This window comes from Anopheles coluzzii, chromosome X (genome assembly GCF_943734685.1).
Source record: "Anopheles coluzzii chromosome X, AcolN3, whole genome shotgun sequence".
Taxonomy (NCBI): domain Eukaryota; kingdom Metazoa; phylum Arthropoda; class Insecta; order Diptera; family Culicidae; genus Anopheles; species Anopheles coluzzii.
In genome coordinates this window covers 21,638,574-21,663,044 of record NC_064669.1, presented here as the reverse complement: position 1 = coordinate 21,663,044, position 24,471 = coordinate 21,638,574, and the positions used below count along the sequence as shown (strand labels likewise).

The 24,471-nt window shown below is 44.7% G+C and overlaps 1 protein-coding gene across 3 annotated transcripts in view; it reads right to left on the bottom strand.

Annotated features, from left to right (window-relative positions):
• Positions 1–24,471, bottom strand: part of LOC120948954 (frequenin-1) — a 152,908-nt gene that overhangs the window by 58,703 nt on the left and 69,734 nt on the right. For all 3 annotated transcript variants that reach the window (XM_040365860.2, XM_040365841.2, XM_040365852.2), the window contains exon 4: positions 208–297. In XM_040365860.2, coding sequence (XP_040221794.1) covers positions 208–297 — 90 coding nt within the window. The remainder of the gene's footprint in view (positions 1–207; positions 298–24,471) is intronic.

The window sequence follows — 24,471 nt, the reverse complement described above, 5'->3', positions numbered from 1 at the left end:
CTTTGTTGTCAATGATTCGCAAAAAATCTTTTGATTTAAAAAAATGTCAGATGGACAGATATTTTTTTAAATTCACAACGAACGGAGTCAGAAGAATATTAAAGTGACCAAATTTTGCGCTTCGATCCTCGAAATCCTCGATGAAATTTGGGTAAAAATGAAATCATTTGGTCAAGCTTTTAAGATAAGGATATTATAAATACTTACGTTATTTTCATCGAATACTCTGAAGACGAGAGATGCAAATTTGCTTGGATCGCCTTGAGGGAAAAATTGTTTATATATCTTAATGAATCCCTGTCAGAAAAGAGAAAAAAGGTGAAATAGTTAGCGCAATTACTACTAACTGATTTTAGATGAACGCATTGAGATTAGAATTGTTTATATATCTTAATGAATTCCTGTTAGAAAAGAAAAAAAGGTCAAATAGTTAGCGGATTACACTAGCAGTTCTAACTGATTTTAAATGAAGAACGTATTGAGTATTGAGTATTGAGAACACCCGCTGTGCAAAGCGACGGAAGACGTTATGGCGTTCTGAGAATTTTATCATGCCTTCCTTTTCTCTCCAACGGCAAATTTGTCAAGCAGCTCGTCGAGCTGCCCGTTCCTGGCTCCGCCTCATTCCCCTCGCCTGAGCGCGCTTTCGAAGGTTTGGATGTGTTGGTGCGTCAGACGGCCAATCGCTGTCAGCCGTCGTCCGTGCTTTTTCCCTCCATAGCGCCATCTCTTTCTCGCGTGTGGTCAATGCTCGCGAGCTGTTGTGGCGCCTAAAAATGCCGTTAACAAACATTGCGGCGATGAAGTTACATTTTCACAAATCAAACAAAAGAAGCGCAATAAGTTCAATTGCTGCAATGTAAAAATGACTAAGGAATCGCTAGCTAACGCTGGTTTGCTATGAAACGCGCTGAATCCTAATTCGCATTAACATGTTCATCCTGCCGCTGATTTTCATCAACTTTCCTTTCCACCAGCACCTAGAACGCAGGCTGGAAAGTCCACTGGCAGTCCCTGGTCTGCCATCGATCTGAACGTGTTAAGCATTAAACATAACTTTGTTACACTAAGCTTTTGCTTTCGTATGTTGTAGATTACACAGATATGCTGAGCCGTCTGCGCAAGTGTATGAGCGTACGTGTGTGTGCAAAACTGTCGCCAAATGTGTTTTTTCCGAAATGATATGATCCATCGGTCAAAGAAAGGAAGGTGTTCATGAAAGGCGGAAAGACGAATTGAGGCCCCTGTCAATGGTAACTGATGACAGGGAGGAGGGGGTAGTGGCACACAGCTGTTGGGAGATTGAACAGTATACTTAAATTGCCGGCGGGAAGGGGGGTGGCCATGGGACCCCTACGATCATCGGTCACAGGCCCTAAAATTGTAGTCGCCATGGGGGGAGGGGAGGTTCAAATGGTTCTCCAGCCACGGAGACGTAACGACCATCTTTCCGGGGGCCCTTGTCGCTAAAAATCTGTCCAATTGTAGACATACGGCATACAACAGACTAGAGATCTTCGGTGACCGCCTAGTCCGCCTACCGTTAGGTCCGCCGCTGGTTCATGGCCGTGTTTTTTTTTATCGTGGAGGTGCATCCTTCCCCCTGCCTGCAGCGTATGCATCGAGCAGGAGACAGTGTGGCAGTATGCAAGTTGCACGCTGGATAGGAGCGGTCCCGCGGCACCGTCATCATTCCGCACATCTGCATTCCCGTCGTGGGTTCTAACCGCGTATGAACCGTCCGCCGTAGCAAGGGCTGACTATCCGGCTACGTGGTACTCAAGTCCTGAAAAGGCCGGCATGATCGCGTAGGCCATTACGCCAATAATGATGATAATAATAATAAGAAGAACTTATCATAACAGTCCACACTTGGGGAAGGTTTTTGTTTTGACTTTGGTGCTGCCTGGTCTTCCGCTGTGACGCGACGGAATGCACTCGATCAAAACATGAACCTACTGATCCGAACCCATTCCAAGGTATTGCTGGTCAATCGGCGTCATGATAACTACTCCAAACCAACAAGCCATCTGATTCTGGACGGACAGGTGCAGCACCATACGCGCACCGTAATAAACAATTCTCTTTTGTATGGATTCAATTCAAAATGTTGTTTCCACTTGCGTCCGCTAGCTGAATTAGAAATAAATGTGCAACACATCACACGCACGTTTGCTTAGATCGTGTGTCTTTTTAATACCCCCAACAGCATAGCCGATCGCAAAGATGCCAATGCCAATGGTTGTGTTGTCTCTCAGGTAGCGAGATCGAAAATGCATGGACTTTGTAGCCGCAGCGAATGAAAATGTACGCATCAGAATCAAATAGTTTTGGGGTTTCCAAACACACGCACACACAAACACGCGCGCGCAAACTCACACACACACAGACACGCGCGTGCGCGATAAGGCACCTACGAACGCGCGCACGTAAGCACGCACCCTCCACCAAATCCCCCCTCCCCTTTCGCAATCATCAGCTATCATAAAGCGCATCCTCATCCCTAGCGCCGGGCGGGGTGAGGAATCGCGACATGATAGAGTGAACGGTCACTTTCCCCGCGCTGTGTGTGTGCGTGTGTGTGACGAGACCCGAAAACGCGAGACAGATTTCGGCACATTAAAAAAAATATTTTATTGCCACTATACACTGTGCTACATGATGCTTAGAAGGTCATTGAAGCATCAAACATGTTCAAATTAAAAAAAATATTAGATTAGTGTTAGACGTTCTCCTACGCTTGTTTTAAATAGGCTTCTTCACCCTCAACTGGCAGGGGTATCGAATGGTCTCATCAGCAGCGGCACGAAATAAAATAAACCATCAATACACCGATAACACTTCAAATCCCAATCCAGCTTCTCCCGCATCGTCTCAAGGTCACACACAAATTAATAAATGCTAACACCCACCAATAACAACAATACACAACCGCAATGCACATATGAGTATCAACGCATACACCGCAACAGCCAATCAGCTGGCGGCGGAAGGTACGGGCTGAAGCGCAAGTAAGGCAGGGCAGGATGAGGGAGGGAGAAGAAGCGGACGAAAAAATGGGCGCCAATATTTTTAAATTTTTTGACCGTTTTTTTTTGCTCCGCCGCCGTAAATACTCTCATTCCAAACGTCACTGTGACTGGTCGAAGATTCTTTGTGCTCCGACTATTTTCAATATTATTCCGAGAAAACCTGAATCATTGCTGAACCTGTTGCTGGTGTAGGTGACTTCATTGCCTGGTTTTGTTTAACAACTGGATTATTCACCGTCAATCACCTGGAAACGTTTTCCGGCCCACAATCATTACGTCGCTTCAACATCACAATCAATCGCTCATCCACAAAGCAATGGCTGGTATTTGCTCCGCCTGCGCTAACGACATCGTAGCTGCTGATCGCATTGTGAAACCGGGTCGTACTTATCTGAGGAGTTTTTTTGTACGTCAGGTGTCCCTCAGGGTTGTGTGCTAAGTCCACTTCTGTTTTCTTTGTTCATCAATGATGTCTGTAATGTTTTACCTCCTGATGGTCATCTCCTTTATGCGGATGATATCAAAATCTTTTTACCTGTGTCCTCTTCTTCTGATTGTATGAGTCTTCAGCATTACCTTAATGCAGCTGTGTCAAACTCAATTCATAAGAGGGCCGCAAGTACAGATTTTCAGTGATTCGTGGGCCGCAAAGTTAAGAATAAAAAATATATATCTCAATATTCATATAAAATACTGTTTAAAATCATTATTGTTAAACAAATTGACTTTTTGTAATCATCGCTTCAAATCCGGAATAGTTTTTTATTTACAAATTTGCTATGTTTTTTTTTATTGTGCACTTTTTTATTTAAAAAAAATGTTTAATATACTTTTAAAGTCACATGCGTTGTTTTCATCCTTATTATTAAAATAGGAAATTTCTCATTAGTCGCATTCTAACACGGTACTTCTGTTAGAAAATATCACTCAACCACACTTTTTCACTGAGGTAGGGGAAGTCTACCAGCCTGTTGCGAATCTTTTTCAAGCCATCCGAGCTATCCACCGCTGGATGAATAACAAAAATATTTGCATGCAATTTTTTGATAGATCAAGAGAAAAATTGTAAAAAAACGTGTTTAAACATTATTTTTCGCTAATTTCCAAGTTCGAAGGGGTATATGGTGGTATATGGTGGTATGGAGGCATTTATTACAAGAACCCATATTTTACGAATAATTTTGTTAAATTACGATAATTTTATCTGACGAAGATTCATGGTGTGTGATCCCATAAAGATTGGCAAATCTTGTTTTGCACTTGAAGGGAGATGATTCGCGAATTGAGGTATGGACTGTGTGAGCTAATCTATTAATAAGCTATGTATCGCACGACTTCGGCATTTCGATTATTTTAATTCTTAATCTAAATACTTTAGGCTTAAGCGTTATCATATCATTTTGGTTTAGATTTTTGGGGAGGTTCAAAAGTACATTAATTCGTCTTGCAAAATGTGGGGTACACAATATTCCAACTTGGCTACAATCATTTTTATTAAAATTGATGGTGGCATGATTATGACAAAAAAACAGAAGTGGCTCCAATCGAACATCAATGATGTAACATTATAAGGTTGGAGCCGTGCAAATCGGAGAAATTCGGAGCCAAATGAATCCTTTACTTGGCACTCGGGGGCATTGAGATGGTCAAATGCGGTGGGACCGACCGGATCCATTTCTCACTGTAGATTAGCCGCTCCGTGCGACAACCGATGATTCCAACGGTTCCGAATGACTTTAAACGGCTCTATAGGCTTCGGACGGCACCGAACGGAACTGTTGGTTTGATTTGGCCGGATTCGAAGTTGTTATAGCTAAGATCGAAAATGGTTTTGAGCCGTGGATGCGATTCTGACAATCCATCATTAGTTGTTGCGAAGTTTCCAAGTGTGTGTCAAGTTATTTCAAGTTAATTTCATTACTTTTTCGTTGGTAGAAGGTAGTCGCAAATCTAGTTTTCCATATAGAATGTGCAATCGAGTGTGCACAATACTATGCTAATATTCAGAATTTAATCGAAACATAATACCGACTGAGTTTGCATTCAATTCAATGTTTCTTAAGGGTCTCTATTGTTCTGTACGATTGTGTAGAATAAGTTTATGAGATGTTACATTCATAAATATAAATATACCATCTAAATGATAGTTCTTCTCTGGAAAATTAAATACACTTCGACAAATAGTAATAACAGTTTTTTGGTTTGGAGTGATTTTAGCAATTCTCAAAATATACTTGCGGGCCGCGTTCAGCATTGACGAGGGCCGCATGCGGCCCGCGGGCCGCCAGTTTGACATACCTGCCCTAATGCATTTGTTCATTGGTGTTCATCCAACTTACTTCGCTTGTGCCCTGATAAATGTTCTGTTATTTCTTTCTCTCACTCTCTTTCTCCTATTTCATTTAACTATACTCTCTCTAACTCGTCTCTCTCTCGTGTTTTGTCCATCCGTGACCTTGGTATTATACTCGACAGTCGTCTTAACTTTAAACTGCAGCTTGATGAGGTTCTACTAAAAGCTAATCGAACTCTTGGGTTTATTTTACGTTTTACCTCTATTTTTAGAGATCAAAGCTTCTTAAGAAACCTTTATTGTGCTCTGGTAAGGCCTCTTCTTGAATATGCTAGTATCATCTGGAATCCTCCTACTATTGATGGCTGTTCGAGAATTGAAAGCATTCAGCGCCTTTTTACCAGGGTTGCTTTTCGTCGTTTGTTCGGTGCTGCCTCACTACCTCCCTATGAAACGCGATTGCAGTTACTCAATCTTCACTCTTTAAGCTTCCGCCGCCAAGTGTCTCAGGCATGTTTTATTGGTGGCTTATTACTTTCTGATACTGATGCTCCTGATTTACTCTCGTCCATCTCGTTGTATGTTCCCTCTCGTTCCCTTCGTCCTCGTGATCCTCTGTCAATTGAAACACGTCATACTCTCTATACTTTCAATGATCCTATTCTATCCTGTTTCAGGTTGTTTAACCACTTTTACTATCTCTTTGATTTCGACTCCTCTCTCAACTCTTTCCGTAACCGTATTTTTTCTTCTAATTCTCTTTAATTATTCTTCTAAGTTTCATTAAGTTTTGATAGTCTCTACGCTCTACCTTGTTTTTTTTTCTTTAATTTTTTTGCTAGGTCTAGACTAGTTTAGTTAGGCTTAGTTTTTCATGAATTATTTTGTTTATTTGTTAGGGTTTATTTAGTTTTAAGTCTGCCTTATTTAGCCTTGATGGCGGATATTGTATTAATAAATGAAATGAAATGAAATGAAATGAAATGAAATGAAATGCCAGGGTTGGTGCAACTCTGAGTTTCACTTCTCATGCAGCGGACTTTCTGAGGAACTGTCCGCTACTATAGAGTCCTGTGCACAACTTTTTTGGGCCTGTAAAGCCTGTGTAAAGTTTCACAAGGATCCGCGTACGGCCGTGTTGAGGTCATCCACCCCGTACACTCACACTTCTGTCGACCTACTGTCCAGCATAGCCGACCTTAAAGCGGGCCTCCGTAGCGAGCTGTCACAACATACCACAGCCATTAAGTTAGAGCTTCTGGAAGTTTTAAAGGCGGAGATCCGTTCCTGCTTGCGATCGACGCATGCCGCCACCGATTTACCGTCTCAACGGCCCATTCATCACAATTCAGCGCCTAAATTGTTTAATTCAGTGGTCAAAAATATCCCTGGTACTATTACACCCACACTACAACAGTATCCATCATTAGCCGCTTCTCTTAGTGTGAGTGCGTACGAACCGTCATCCTTCACCAATATGCCACCATACAACCCGCAAACACCACTACTCAGAGAATCGGGATCGCCGCTCGATTCTGACACACTAGACACCATCCCACACACTGATACGCGAATGTGGCTATTCTTTACGCGTTTCTCCCCATCGGTTACCACTGAGCAGATTTCTCTCATGGTGCAAGTACGTCTAGCACTCGATAAGCGGGATGTGTTTGTACACCGTCTGACGAAGCTTGGTGCCGACACTAGTACACTCTCATTTATCTCATTTAAGGTGGGCATACCAGCCACTCTACGCAACAAGGCTCTCTCACCTAAGACATGGCCCTCTGCTCTTACCTACCGAGAGTTCCGTGACTATCGGACCAATAATTATAACACTAACCTGTGCAACAACTGAAACAAATTCGAAGCTCGATCAAAACGTTACTCTCGCTACCGACACTTATCATAATCCTCTCTCACATTCTGGAGGGAGTGCCGCGATGCCAACTACTACAACAGATACGCTCGCACAGCCCGTTACGATTTCCTCACCTGCCATGACCACTACAGACACAGCTTTGTTTACAAACGAACCACATCTTGACCTTAATGAGCGAATGCTTGTTACCACCACACCTACCAGGTCACCTCCCGAATGCTTAGCCGCTCCTAAAAAACGACCGAAGCGAAACGCTAAACGGACTGATGAATCTGCTGACGCTGGCCCGTCGGATGAATAGCAATCTTGCACTGCATCCGGCGATGCACCTCGTTCAGCTCATCCCAGTCTCTCTATCTACTACGAAAATGTACGTGGTCTACGAACGAAAACTACAAATCTTCGCCTGACGCTATCAGAATCAGAATATGATTTTATCATTCTCACCGAGACTTGGCTTACTCAGTCCATACCTTCTTCGCTCCTCACTGACGATCATTATCATATCTACAGGTGCGATAGGAATCTTTCCAACAGTGCCCTCTCACGCGGTGGGGGGGTTTTAATTGCATGTTCCTCTTCAATACCGACATGTGAAATCGCATCGCCTAATACCATACTGGAACAACTTTGGATCAAAACATTGCTGCCAGGTGTCTCTGTTTACATCGGCGTTGTTTACATTCCGCCTAGTCATGCGAATGACCCCGCAGTGATGAACGCTTTACATGATAGTGTACGTGAAATTTCAAGCCGCATTAAAGAGAGCGATTTATTATACGTCTTCGGAGATTTCAATAAACCTGATATCAGATGGGAGCTGACTAATACATCTGAAGCCACCGATTGCTCTCCATGTTATTCTGTCATGCATTATGCACTTTTATGCAGTTCCGTGGCTAATACCGATTTCGTGGATGGGTTGCATAGTACCGGATTATTTCAGTTGAGTGTAATTGCAAATCAATCTGGGCGTCAATTGGATCTGGTCTTCGCAAACCTTGCCGCAACCAATATTTTGTGCGACTCAATCACACCTCTGCACTCTGTGAACGGCACTTCGGCTCTAGAGAACTCCCTCCCATACGTAACACACTGTAGTATTCCACTTCTTAGTGAGGATTTTCATCATCCTTCATTGGATATGATGATTTATTATCCCGTACAACTATCCCACACCACCAACAGTCACACTAGCAGTACAGTCAATAGAAATTTCTTCAAAACGAATGTGGAACGTATGAATTCTCTTATTGTGTCGTTTGACCGCAATTTTGACTGCTCCAATTTTGCCACTATCGACGAAACCACCGATTTCTTTAGCGTTTTTATGCGCTCAGCGATTAACTCCTGCGTTCCTGTTGCTCGACGAAAATCTGGTCCCGATTGGTCTAATGCATCTTTAAGACGGTTGAAAAAAATAAAATCAAAAGCCTACGCGGATTACAGTAGAACGAGATCATCACTGCATAGGAGAATTTTTTTCGATGCACTGAACAATTATCGTCGACATAATCGTGTGCTCTACCGCTCCTTCATTCGCCGTACTGAAAGGCAGCTGTTTTCTAAGCCGACACGGTTCTGGTGCTTCTGGAACAAACGGCGCAATATAAGAAGTACCCCTGCGTCATTGGGCTACAATGGCCAAACTAGTATCGATACATCCGATATTTGCAACACTTTCGCCAATCGTTTCGCTGATGCATTTACCCCTCCTGTTCACAATCCTAACACACTAGCTGAGGCCACTCGCAATACTCCATCGGATGCTATCGATTTTATTATACCCACAATTGACGAAGCATTAATTGCGCGCACACTCAACGATATAAAACCATCTACATCATCTGGACCTGACAATATTCCCGCATACATTTTGAAGCACTGCCGTCAATCACTCGCACCCATTCTTGCCAAAATATTTAATGATTCCCTTATGCGTGGCACGTATCCTGCGTCCTGGAAACACGCGCGAATGGTTCCTATCCATAAAAAAGGCAGTCAACTTCATGCTAGTAATTATCGTGGCATTGTATCCCTATGAGCTTGTGCAAAGGTGTTTGAGCTCATTCTATACAATCCGCTACTCACAGCAGTTCAAAACTATATGAGCCCTAGTCAGCATGGATTTCTCCCAAGGAGATCTTCCACCACAAATCTTGCTGAATTTGTTGGCTACTGCTTCGACAACATGGATCGTGGTACTCAAGTTGATGCAGTATATATCGACTTCAGGGCTGTGTTCGATTGTATTTCTCATGATATTCTACTTTCGAGCCGGTCTCTTAGTACAGTCGTCAACTCGTGCGACTTAACAACATGCCCGTCATGGGTTCAATCCCCAAATAGACCGTGCCGCCATACGTAGGACTGACTATCCTGCTATGGGGGGGAATCAATTAGTCACTGAAAGCCAAGCCCATAAGTGGGTACAAGCAGGCCTTGACCGACATCGGTTGTTGAGCCAAAAAAGAAGAAGAATTCTACTTTCGAAACTAAAAAAACTCGGTTTCCTCGACTGGCACATCACCTGGCTGCGTTCATATTTAACTGGTCGTTCGTACTACATAAGCATAGGATGTCATCGTTCTCACTCCTTCACCAGCTCCTCCGGTGTGCCTCAAGGGAGTAATTTGGGACCGCTACTCTTCCTCATAAATGATCTATATAAATGATCATTCCTATATAAATGATCTATCTTTCGTTTTACCGCCAGGCCAACACCTAATGTACGCCGACGATGTAAAAATATTCGCTCCAGTTAGAAACGACAGTGACTGTGTACGCCTTCAAACGATCCTTGAGAATCTGGATAGCTGGTGCAGCCAAGTGTGTGCTGATAAATGCCAGTGTATATCATTCAGCAGAGCTCGTCACCCCATCACGTTTACATACACTATGCTCAACACGGCTTTGGCTCGCACGACATGTATCCGTGATCTGGGGGTGCTACTCGATCAGAAGATGTCATTTCGCCCTCACATTGATAGCGTTGTTGCGAAGGGAAATCAGCTACTTGGTTTAATTACGCGGACCTGTAGCGAGTTTACCGATCCCATGTGCGTCAAGTCGATCTTCTGTGCCATCGTAAGGTCGTGCCTGGAGTACTGTTGTCTGATCTGGTGCCCGCTTGGCGTTGGTGACATCAATCGCCTCGAAGCCATTCAACGGAGACTCACCAGGTACGCGGTTCGACTCCTTCCATGGCAATCTCACCACGCTCGGCCCACCTACCATCAGCGGTGTCTGCTTCTCGGACTTGAACCACTCTGCTCTCGACGTAAAAACGCCCAATGCCTTTTCATATTTCGGCTCCTTAACGGAGAGATCGATTCCCCGGCATTACTAGCCAGCATCAATTTGTTCGCTCCCTGTCGGATTCTTAGATCCAATTTCCATCTCCGTGTACCACGTACCCGCAACAACCATAGCCAGGGACACCCCATTATACGTATGTCCCTCGAGTTCAATGAAGTGTTAGATTTGTTCGATTTTAGTATGTCTACATCTACGTTCAAGGAGAAATTGCGTCTACGTCACATTTAATGTTAGCCTATAACTAGAGGTCTATGTATATGTTATAAATGATCATTGTTACACATATCTTAATTTAATTATAACGTTGCCGATTAGACAAAATGGTCCGTCGGTTGTGTATGAAATAAATAAATAAATAAATAAATAAATAAATAGTTCGTCCATTTCGCCAACAGATGGCACTAACCCTGCGCAGGCCTGCGCATGAATCGCTGAAGTCCCGCGCGGGGAACGGGCCAAAATCTGCGCAGGCCAGCGCAGATTTTGGTACATTTCCTGCGCAGGAAACTGCTCGAATTTGCGCAGCGGGGCCATAACTGCTGATATACCCAAAATGTATCGGCAAATTCGAGTGCTTACACCAGATATTCGATTTCAGAGAATTCTTTGGCGATATTGCGCTGAAGATCCAATTGACTTTTAATCATAGGAAACAGTAACGTATGGCTTGACACCATCCCCCTTTCAAGCAACTATGTCATTGTTGCAGACAGCATTAAACCATAAAGATGAGTTCCCAGAAGCAGCAAGGGTGCTGTAACAAAATACATACATAGATGATATAATCGCTGGTGAAAATGATTTAGATCGTGCATGCAAGCTACAGAGAGACTTAGAAAAGATTCTAGCAAAGGCTTGCTTTGGTGCTCACAACCCGCTGCGCAAATTCGAGCAGTTTTCTGCGTAGTTTTTTGCGTCGTTTTGCGTCAAAAAATACCCAAAAAAATACGCTAGACTTCAGCCAAAACTACGATAGCCAACGTATTTCTTGCACTTTTTAGGTGCGGAACGAGCGCCATCTGTTGAAGAAATGGATGAACTATTTCAGACGGCGGAGAAAAACAACGGCCAAAAAATTCAAAAATATTGGCGCCCATTCCTTCCTCCTCCTCTTCCTCTTACTCCCTCTCCCCTCCCTGCCTTGCCTTATACTTGCGCTTCAGCCCGTGCCTTTCACCGTCAGCTGATTGTGTGTATACGTTGGTGTATATGTACATTGCGATTGTGTATTGTATTTGGTGGGTATAGCAGTTATTTATTGTGTGTGACCTTGACGATGCGGCAGAAGCTGGTTCATTTTGGGATTTAAAGTATTATCGGTGTATGAATGGTTTATTTTATTTCGTGCCGCTGCTGATGAGGCCATTTAATGCCCGTGCCAATCGAGGGTGAAGAAGCCAATTTCAAACAAGCGTATGAGAACGCCTAACACTAATCTATTTTTTTTTTATTTGAACATGTTTGATGCTTCAACGACCTTCTAAGCATCGTGTAGCACGATGTATAGTGGCAATATATTTTTTTAATGTGCCAAAATCTGTCTCGAGTTTTCGGGTCGCGACACACACACAATGCGGGGAAAGTGACCGTCCACTCTATCATGCCGCGATCCCCCTCCCCTCTCGGTGCTTTGGATGAGGATGCGCTACAAGTTAAGCCAGCAATTCTACCGATAAGGTAGCGGAAATCGATCGTGCGTGTACGCGCGTTCGGGGGTGCGTTCTCGCATACGTGCGTGCATGCGTGCGTGCGTGCGCGTGTGTGTGTGTGCGCGTGCGGGAACCCCAAAACTGTTTGATTCTGATGCGTGCATTGTCACCGGCTGCGTCTACACACTCCATGCATTCTCAGAAAACGCACTGTACGCCACCCGATCGATTACCGCTACCTAGGAGACAATACAACCATTTAATTGGCACCACCATCTTTGCGACCGGTTCTGCTGTTGAGGGTATTAAACCCAACCGACATTATCGCGCGACATTTTAAAATTTTGTATGAGAAAAAACGGGCTCAAAACGTTCTCAAATCGTGCTCATTAGCAGCACTAAAGAGCACGTCTCTGCAACGGTGCGACAGCGTGTATCATACATATAGTTTCTGAATGCTACATTATTGTTCAATTTCTTTCATTCTCTCCATTCTCCCTACAAAGACTCTTACTCTCTTTTGTCCATTCTGCACATGCTTACGCTCTTTATTTTACCTTCTTACTCGCACATACATATTTACATACTCACACAATTCACACTGCCTAAAACCGGTGCGGGATACACACGTACCCGTCTTGCCTGCCTTCTCTCCTCGTTCTTCCTTTCCTCCAGCTTTGCCTTCGTCGAATGGTGTGTACGCGTCCTGCTTGCTTCCCTCTTGCTGCTCCCACGTGCTGCACTAGCGAGGTGGATGTTCGTCTCTACCTTCCTGCCGCTTCTCCTCTACCAGGCGCTAGCACGTTGGAGGATCGAATCGTTCCTGCCTTCTTTCCTCTCCTGTTCTGTTTTCGGCACTCCTAGGGATAGAAGGAAATATTAACTATTTTGCCAACAGCTGTTCAATTTAACCTCAAGCACAATACTTACCAACCAATTGAATATTGCTTCTGTTGTGGTCCGTGCTCACTTCCGTTCGTGCGTGTGTTACGATTTCTTTAAAAAAACGAAATTGATTTTATATCACAATTATCAATACAATTCAGTTTGATAAAGATTGAAATAACCCTTTATTAAAAACTGTACTTACCAAACAGTTTTTCCGTACTGGTTTCACGAGAGAAAAAACGGACACACACCGACGCGTCCTACCGCTTGCAAACTTGATTTCACACTACCACATTTTCATGTGAACGCGAAGCAGCGCCTTCCTCGTGTGGCTATACAGGTATTCCCCGATATACGCCATACTCGATATACACGATTTCGCTATACGCTTTTTTTCTAAATTTGACGGTTCTTTGAACAAGTAGTACTAATTTTAGAAATCGAATGTCAAATGCAAAATAAATTCCCTTATGGTTGAATATTAAAAACCATTTCAAATGGTATAAAATTGAAAAATTCAGTTGAAATTAGATCAAATAACTATTTGGTTAGTTAGTTGATTTAGTTATTTGATCTAATTTCAACTGAATTTTTCAATTTTATACCATTTGAAATGGTTTTTAATATTCAACCAAAAGGGAATTTATTTTGCATTTGACATTCGATTTCTAAAATTAGTACTACTTGTTCAAAGAACCGTCAAATTTACGTAAGCGTATTAGTTATTTGATCTAATTTCAACTGAATTTTTCAATTTTATACCATTTGAAATGGTTTTTAACCATTCGGTAGTGGTAGGTTTAGTGACTAAAACCTACCACTTCATGCAAAGTTCTACGGATATTAGTTATAATTTGACTGAAAACCTCGAAATTCGACTTTCGCTATTGAATATTCGAGATACGCTATTGCCGATACGTATATCGGGGAGTACCTGTACAATGATACAAAGAGCGGGCGAGAGGAGAACGCTTGCGTGAACGATTGGTGTAGCAAGCGAATTTGGACAAGTCCCAGAAAAGCGAGACGCAAGAGTTTCTCTCCAACGATGGAAAGGGATGAGCTAAATGAAACATGCGAATCGTTGATGCGACACAGCCAAGTCGCAAGCAAATACAGACCAACACCCAGAAGAGCGAGGCAGAATGAAAAATTTTGTGAATGTTAGAATGAGAAAAATGATAGATACACATAAAAATCGCGCGATAATGCTGGTTGGGAAAAGACAAACGATCGAAGCAAACGTGCGTGTGATATGTAGCACATTTCTTTCCAATTCAGCTAGCGGCCGCAGTGGAAACAACATTTTGAATTGAATCCATACAAAAGAGAATTCTGGTTTGGTTTATTACGGTGCGCGTATGATACTGCACCTGTCCGTCCAGAATCTGGTGGCTTGTTGGTTTTGAGTCAGTATCATGACGCCGTGCGACCGGCACTGCCTTGGAATGGGTTCGGATCGGTAGGTTCATGTTTTGGTCGAGTGCATTCCGTGCATTTGTCGCGCCACAGCGGTAGACCCGGCAGCACCAAAGTCAAAACAAAAACCTTCCCCGGGTGTGGACTGCTATGCTAAGTTCTTCTTATTATTATTATTATCATTATTGGCGTAATGGCCTACGCGATCATGCCGGCCTTTTCAGGACTTCCCCCAGGACAATCGCATGGCAATCGGATTGAACGCGCAACATTTTCCATACAATCCGCAGTGTTGCGTTTTCTTCGCGCCAACTTTGCCTGTATTTTCAATGAGCCAAACGATTTTACCCCCTCCTACACGCATTGTATCCTACAGCACGCTTGACGCGGCAACGTTCACCACATACACACACACATCTCCACACTCAGGGTACGACATCTTCCCTGTTGCTGTTCTGGACTCAGACAAAATTTGTGTTTCTACACTTATTGTTCAAAAAAGTAGTAGCTCTTAGGAACTGAATTTACAAACAAATATCAAAATGTTATGTTCTGCTAATGATATTGCTCTAAATTTAAATGCACTACATCAAGTTTTTACATATCTTTCGTAAAAGTTCGTCAGAGTATGAAAATGTCGATACAATTTGTCATGAATAACTTAAATTTCAAGATGTTCGCGCATAAAATTATGACACGCGCTGTGTGTGCGGCGGCGTAATTCGCTACTCGTATAGCCGTCTCGCTTCTTCTTGTATGTGCTTTACCGTTGCTCACCGCTTCAAGAACATTGCTGCTCACACACACGTCAGTCTGTGGCAAACAATTGGAGGGGGAGGATGTGTCGGTTTGCTCCAGAAATCGTGTGTGATTTTGGTGTTCTGGATTTGGTTCCATCGCTGTTTGTTTTGGTGAAATTGAAAAGGTAAGAATCATCAACCGATGTAAAAGTGTGAGAGTAGGATGATGCTGATGGTGACTGATGCTTTTCTTTGTTTCTTTTCCTGCTTTCATCCACTGATGGCGTCGAGCATCGCCGAGGATGTGATCGAATGCGGAATATTCGAAACGAGGAGCTTCATTCCGGATTTTGTTTGCAATAAGTTAAGTTATGATAACACACAAAGCACACGAAAAAAGAGTGAGTAATCTTATTCTTAACTTTCATTTCTTCAACAGCGCTGAACTCATCCTCCAGCTTACAACGAACGGTCAACGGATGAGGAAGGAGAGGAGGGACGGCAAAGGTACACGCACAAACGGGCACACCTCAGCCTTGTCGGAGAACGAGAACACGGGAAGGGGAGACCGGCAACGTATAAAACCTTTACGCTCCCTCGTGCGTTCGTGCGTGCGTGCGCGCGCGCGTCTATGTGTGTGTATGTGTGTGCATACCTGCGTGCGTGGCTGTGTGTGTTTTTGCCGCTTCGCATAACGAGATCCTACGGGATTACCTTGCGAAAAACACCAAGAGAGGGGGAGGGGTTGGTATGTGTGTATGTGTGTGTGTATGTGTGCTTGCATGCGTGCGTGGCTGTGTTTGTCTGTGTATGTGTGCTTGCATGCGTGCATGGCTGTGTATGTGTGTGTATGTATGCTTGCATGCGTGCGTGGCTGTGTATGTGTGTGTATGTGTGCTTTTGCTGTTTGGCGATCTCCTACGGAATCACCTTGCGAAAACACGTGGGGGGGGGGGAGGAGGAGTGAGGTGTATGTGTGCTTGCCTGCGTGCTTTGTGTGTGTGTTTTTGCGTTCACGTTCTACGGGATCACTTTGCGAAAAACACCAAGGGGAGGAGGAGGTGTGTGTGTGTGTGTGTGTGTGTATGTTTTTTTTTCTTTGCCGATTCGCACTCTCTCGCGGATCTAGTTGTGTGCGTTAGTTTTTTTTTAGTTTCTTCGAAAAATACCTGGGGGAGGATGTGTGTATGAAAGAATGTACTTCAGAAAAGAAAGTGAAAAATAAAAAACGAATATTAAATATGTTAAACGAAGTTTTAAGTGTGTCTGAACTCATTGCAATCCGAAAGAAAGCGAGGGGGGCTCTTAAAATGTAGTACACATGTATGCAACATGTATCGTGTCGCCGCGACGGTGTATCTCGCTCAATCCGTTAAGCCTGAAAAGTGCTTCTATCGGATCGTCTAATCGGGCGCCATTTAATCAATCCGTTAGCAAAAAGTCGCATGGATTTTGGTACAGGGGTTGAGTACCACGTAGCCGGATAGTCAGCCCTTGCTACGGCGGACGGTTCATACGCGGTTAGAACCCACGACGGGAATGCAGATGTGCGGAATGATGACGGTGCCGCGGGACCGCTCCTATCCAGCGTGCAACTTGCACACTGCCACACTGTCTCCTGCTCGATGCATACGCTGCAGGCAGGGGGAAGGATGCACCTCCACGATAAAAAAACACGGCCATGAACCAGCGGCGGAGCTAACGATAGGCGGACTAGGCGGTCGTCGAAGATCTCTAGTCTGTAGTATGCCGTATGTCTACAAGTGGACAGATTATTAGCGACAAGGGCCCCCGGAAAGATGGTCTTTAGGGCTCCATGGCTGGAGAACCATTTGAACCTCCCCTCCCCCTATGGCGACTACAATTTTAGGGCCTGTGACCGATGATCGTAGGGGTCCCATGGCCACCCCCCTTCCCGCCGGCAATTTAAGTATACTGTTCAATCTCCCAACAGCTGTGTGCCACTACCCCCTCCTCCCTGTCATCAGTTACCATTGACAGGGGCCTCAATTCGTCTTTCCGCCTTTCATGAACACCTTGCTTTCTTTGACTGATGGATGATAACATTCCGGAAGAAAACACATTTGACGACAGTTTTACACACACACGCAGGCTCACACCCATGCGCAGACGGCACAGCATATCTGTGTAATCTACACGATACGAAAGCAAAAGCTTAGGGTAACAAAGTTATGCTTAATGCTTAACACGTTCAGATCGATGGCAGACCAGGGACTGCCAGTGAACTTTTCAGTATGCCGTTTTTACAATCAGCTTGCGTTCTAGATGCCGGCGGAACGTAATGTTAATGAAAATCAGCGCCGGGCTGAACATGTTAATGTGTTTTAGGGTTCTGCGCGTTGCACAGCAAACCATCCAGCGTGAGCTAGCGATTCCGTAGTCATTTTTACATTGCAGCAATTGAACTCATTGCGCTTTTTGGTTTGATTTGTGAACATTCAACTTCATCGCCGCAATGTTTGTTAACGATTTTTTTAAGCACAACAGCTCGCGAGCATTGACCACACGTGAGAAGGACATAGCACTACCCAGTCCGTAATAAGCCGAAGTTTTGTATGGGATCGTCTCGTACACGTGGAAATGTGGTTTCACACACACATAGACACCTTCCACCCGAACGATCGCAATCACACATACTATTACGCTCTGATTTCTTCTGCACCTCACGCATACCAATGTGTTTGCTCCACCCCCTTTTCGGATTGCTTATAGAAATGATGAGGCACACATGTTTACATTTGCTGTATGCACACATTCGCATGCGGTTTATTCCATCTTTTTCTATCCCTTCCAACACGTGCTTTGGCATACTCACACTGTGTAGACGGCAGAACGGTCTCCCTCTTCCCCTTTACCGTTCTTCCTCCTCTAGATCTTTTTTCTTCTTACCGCGTCCGGGGTACCATCAGAGCTGCGCGCTGGCTTTAGTTTTTCCTCCTCTCGTTCTTATTTTCTCCTACCGCGCGCGGGGGCTGCGCGCGTTTCGACAGGTTCTTAGCGTAATCCAGTGCGTTGTTTTGTAGCTGAGTTGTGCTGAGCGCTGTCAATAAAAATAAACCAATAATTAATGTATGTAGTACGTATTACTTTGGATAGTTTTGCGGATATGATGAGAGCAACACTTACCTTAATATTTTAAAACTGGAAATCAATTTCCTTCCGTCACCCACTTTGAAGATTGTTGATGATGCCAAAAGGAAGGCGTTGATGAATGGCGCATGCACCTGTAACTTAGAAGCCGATAAGCATTAGTTGAATTAGTACATTGCAGCAAATATAAGATCAAGAAACTTACCTCAAAACCCCCCCCCCCCGCTCCACGCGTTTTTCATCCATCATTTTTCGTCACACGCACACACCTCTACACGTGCGGCGGTTTACAGGGCATCTCGCTTTGGCACACAGAAAAATCTCTGAACAACTTCGGCTCTGCTACTTGGGTATGTAGGGAAAAAGCACGAACGACGGTTGACAGCGATAGGCCCTCTGACGCACCAACACATCCAAACCTTCGACAGCGTGTGTGTGTGTGTGTTTGTGTGTGTGTATGTGTGTATTTATGTGTATGTGTGTGTATGTGTGTGTGTGTGTGTGTGTGTGTGTGTGTGTGTGTGTGTGTGTGTGTGTGTGTGTGTGTGTGTGTGTGTGTGTGTGTGTGTGTGTGTGTGTGTGTGTGTGTGTGTGTGTGTGTGTGTGTGTGTGTGTGTGTGTGTGTGTGTGTGTGTGTGTGTGTGTGTGTGTGTGTGTGTGTGTGTGTGTGTGTGTGTGTGTGTGTGTGTGTGTGTGTGTGTGTGTGTGTGTGTGTGTGTGTGTGTGTGTGTGTGTGTGTGTGTGTGTGTGTGTGTGTGTGTGTGTGTGTGTGTGTGTGTGTGTGTGTGTTTTTTTTGTTCTACAACGAGGGGGAATCTTCGAAAGACTCCCGTTGTCGCACGGGTGTTGACATGGGATTCTTACCCAGTAAACCCCCTCCTTGGGCCATATACCCTTCCCCATGGGTTCACCTTTCGGTATGCTTCTTGGGGAAGGGCTTATGCATTACCATCCTCGCTACTGCACGATGAGCCAAAGTTCGCGAGACAGATTTGACAGTTATCACGCGAACACAAGACGGTCATGACGACGACGCGAAACACTAGACATTAAACGACACTTTTTCCGCCGCGCACTCACGCGTTCACTAACACATACACTCATGACGAATTTAAATATCGCCGAGCTGCTGGTCTTGCTTCCATTTTTGGTGCAGCTTGGTCAGGATCAGACGCATTGCTGTTGCCGCTGCCTCCCATGAATCGGTGTGCTGCAGCATGACTTTACCAGGTTTGAACGGCCCACCTCTACTCTGCAACTCTCGTTCAACTGCAGGCGTTCCTCGGCGAATCGAGGGCAGTGGAACATGACGTGGTCCACCGTCTCATCTTCATCCTTGCACGCAGGGCACCGAGATGAAGAGGCGCGATTGAACATGTGCAGATAGCTTCTAAAACAGCCATGGCCGGAAAGAACCTGGGTGACAAAGTAGTCCACATCACCATGTTTCCTGTCTAGCCATGCTGCAACGTCGGGGATCAGCAAGTAGGTCCATCTTCCGTTCAACGAGTTACTCCACTCGTTCTGCCATTGCCGCATCGATGCTTGCCTTGAGGCTTTCTTGGCAGTCTCAGTGAAAGATTCCCCCGCACGCGATTTCCGGAAGTTCTTCGAGTCCTCCTCGAGGGTGATGCAAAGAGGCATCATGCTCGCAATAACGCATACCGCTTCGTACGAAATGGTACGGTACGCGCTAGTAACACGCATGGCCAACTTCCTGTGCACCTTATTCACGGTGTTCTGGTGCTGCTTCTCCTTTAGTATATGCGCCCAAACCGGCGCTCCGTACCTCAACACCGAGATGGCGCAGTTAGCATGAAGGCGCCTAATGCTGCTACTCGGTCCGCCAATGTTAGGAGTGAATGCCGCTAGTGCATTTATTGCTTTCATGGCTTTCTTGCAGGCTTCCTCGAGGTGGCTCTTAAATTTCAGTCGGTCATCAATGACTACCCCAAGATACTTCAGCGATCTGGTAGACTCGACTTGTACAGTTCCTGCCATTATCGATGCTTTTTGGTGCACCTTGTGACTGCTGATGACGATGAACTCAGTCTTCGCATGCGCAATCACTAGCTTTGCGTCCCGCATCCACCGGTCAATCCGACCGACTGCGTCGGTGGCGAGCATCTCTACCTCCTCAATAGACACAGCTGAGACAGTGATAGCGATGTCGTCTGCAAAACCAGTGATTTCGACACCAGGAGGGAGGGCGAGGGTCATTACTCCATCATACATGACGTTCCACAGGGTGGGACCAAGCACTGATCCCTGGGGTACGCCTGCGGTGATGGCATTGGTTTTCACTCCTTCCGCCGTATCATACTGCAGCACGCGACCGTCAAGATAATTCCTCAACAGCCTGCACAAGTGCGGGGGAATCTTCATGCGCTCTACCGCTGCCGCAATTTCCTCCCAACTAGCACTGTTGAAGGCATTCTTCACGTCGATGGTGATGAGCGCACAGTATCGAGCTCCACATCGCTTCCGTTGAAACTAGACATGGGCAAGAAGAGCGGGAATCATAAGGTTCGCTCGCTCCCATTAGTGAGCGGGCGCTCGCCGCTCTTCATTCCAGAAAAATATGATTCGCCCGCTCGCATAGAAAAATATAAAAAAAACTCGTTTGAAACTAATTGCCCCGAGAAACAAAAAATCTAAATCTATAATACTGTTGGGCTTATACGGAATGTAAATAGCCGCATGTAAAAAAATCAAATATTTTTATTGTGGTTAAAACTAAAACTCAAATTAACGTTTTTATTAAACAAAAAAAACATCACAAGCTATTGTCGTCGACCCACACTGGCTATTCCAAACACACGTATAAAACATCGTAGAGCGCGAGCGCATCGTACAGTATCGGACAGAAAGATAGGGCATTGGGTTTTTAACGCACCGTGCACCCGTTGGGCCAAGTTTATGTGTGGTTTGTATGTGTTTGTGTTTGTGTGTGTGTGTGTATGTGTGTGTATGTGTGTGTGTGTATGTGTGTGTGTGTATGTGTGTGTGTGCATGTGTGTGTGTGTGTGTGGATGTATGTTTGAATGTGTATTGATGTGTGTGTTTGTTTCACAAGTAGGTCGTTTCGGATAGATTTGTAAGTAGCTTTTTTGTGTTTTGGGTTAGGTTTTTGGTGTGATAAGCAGGACCACCGCCCTCGCGATCAGTGTGTTTTCGATATATTAACAATGTTACGGTCTTCTTTCGCCGTGGTCTTCTGAGGACGTCCGGTTGACTTGCGCGTTTCGGTTGTCCAAGCGCGTTTCAGTTGTCTAAGCACGTTTCGGTTGTCCGAAGCGCGTTTGCCACAAAAGTGCGCGATCGTTCCATTACGAACTCGATCCTTTTGCGCTTAATGCCAGCAGCAGCCATTCGCTTTTACATATGGCGCTGATAATCGGTACAACGTTTACCTCGACCCATTGTTACTAACATTGCTTGCTTGGACCGTCAAGAACGCGCTGGTTAAAAACTTGGACACGGCTGATCCCGTGCTCTGCCTGCGTTCTACTTCTATACGCGATGAATTACATCGTTGTCGAGCAGCGAAAACATCGCATGGATAAAACTATCAACGAGTACGCGAGTAAGCGTCTTCCCTTCAAAATCGAGAACAGAATACTGCCGCGCTCATGAAACAAAACGCCCATTGAAAAGAACAACTGCGCGCCAGCTCAATGCACGCACAAAGTTTACCATTCGCACACAACGTGCAACGCAGAGATGCACGAAGGCCTTTCAATGGCGTGCACTGGAGAAACACCTGTGAGAGAATGCCAAGTTCATTGATATTGTGCGTGTGTCCATTTCGCACCGGTGTCGCATTCACATTCATGAAACAGCACACCTGCGTTTTCGTCCGAGGAACAAGGGCTGCTGTCGATGCAAACTTTAGTTTTTATCCAAGTGTAAACGCACAATGTTTCACATGATAACACACATAATAAGAATAATTTCAACGCAATATGACATCATGGCAAGCTATGTTTTTCAGACACAAACCCGCGCACTTGCAAATACACATTAAAAAGCACACTCACTTTCTACTACTACTACACACACACACACACACACACTAACACACACACACACACACACACAAACACACACACACACACACACACACTCACACACACACATACACACACAAATACACACATACACACACACAAACACGAGTAACGTGGCAAAACAAGTGCACGGTGCATTGAAAAAAAAGGGTCCTATCTTAATGTCCGTTACTGTATGTGCAAAACACACAGAAAAAAAACAGTCTTGCTTGCAAGCGCACTGCTTGTCCAAAATACGTAGCGAGAAGATCAGGGTAGCTCACGAGTGCACTGCCTATCCAAAATCCGTGCAGAAAAAAAAGCCTAGCTCGCGAGCGCACTGCCTATCCAAAATCCGTGCAGAAAAAAACAGGGTAGCTCGCGAGCGCACTGCCAATCCAAAATCCATGCAGAAAAAAAAACAGGGTAGCTCGTGAGCGCCCTGCCCATCCAAAATACGTAGTGAGAAGATCAGGGTAGCTCGCGAGCGCACTGCCTATCCAAAATCCCAGCAGAAAAAAACTGCCTAGCTCGTGAGCGCACTGCCTATCCAAAATCCATGCAGAAAAAAACAGGGTAGCTCGCGAGCGCGCTGCCCATCCAAAATACATAGCGAGAAGATCAGGGTAGCTCGTGAGCGACCGGTTGGCCCAAAATCCATTCATAAAAAAACAGCCCAGCTCGCGAGCGCCAATATGCATAGTGAGAGGATCAAGCTAGCTCGCGAGCGCGCTGCCTGGACAAAATACGTAGTGAGAAGAGAAGGGGCGCTCGCGAACTACCCTGATCTTCTCGCTACGTATTTTGGATGGGCAGTGCGCTCGCGAGCTAGGCAGTTTTTTTCTGCACGGATTTTGGATAGGCAGTGCGCTCGCGAGCTAGGCAGTTTTTTTCTGCTGGGATTTTGGATAGGCAGTGCGCTCGCGAGCTAGGCAGTTTTTTTCTGCACGGATTTTGGATAGGCAGTGCGCTCGCGAGCTAGGCAGTTTTTTTCTGCATGGATTTTGGATAGGCAGTGCGCTCGCGAGCTACCCTGTTTTTTCTGCATGGATTTTGGATAGGCAGTGCGCTCGCGAGCTACCCTATTTTTTTCTGCATGGATTTTGGATAGACAGTGCGCTCGCGATCTAGGCAGTTTTTTTCTGCACGGATTTTGGATAGGCAGTGCGCTCGCGAGCTTTCCTGTTCTTCTCACTGCGTATTTTTGATAGACAGTGCACTCGCGAGCTAGGTTGTAGAGTCGCTGATAAACAGCTGGTTTTTAAAAAGCAAGGTATATTTCGACATACACAAATCGGATTTATAGTGGTTATAATACATATTACCTAGTCTGAATTTCTTCGTTTTATTCGCTGCACAAAACCAGTCATTACGATAAAGAATATCAATTGTTTTGTAATAGAAAAAAAAGTATTCCAATTGCCGTACGCTATGTTTTTTTATACAGGAGGACAGCTTTGCCTTATTTCTTAAAGACTCACTATAATAATGATTTGTGTTACATTCGTTCACAGAGTGACATTTTGTTTTTCTTCCTGCCTGATTATTATTTCATTCCTGCTAAAAAGATCATTATTTTATTAATGAACAGATGCCACGGATGAAAAAAATGGGGAGCACAATTAATGAAATGAAAACTCATTAGTGTTTTTTTTGCTCCCATCGAAGATGTAAAAAATGTGTATTTTTGTGTATTAATTTTTTCTCACCATTAACTGTATACTCTATTATTCGAGAACAACCTGGATTAATTAAGCAATACCTCACGAAAAATATCACCTATATCGCCTGTCCAATTAAAGGTATGGCTAGCGAGAGCGGACGAATCACCGCTCGCTCGTGATTCGCAGTAAGCAAAAGAGCCAGCTCGCTCGAATCGTCGCAAAGAATCATTTTGTCTAGTGCATGTCACCCGTACATCCTCGGAAAACCACGGCGGAGGAAGACCGTGAGATTGTTAATATATCTAAGAAACACTGCTCGCGAGGGCGGTGGTCCTGCTTATTAAAACAAAAACCGAACCCAAAATACAAAAAAAACTACTATCAAATCTATCCGAAGCGTGGTAATCTATATTTGTAGTGGTACCG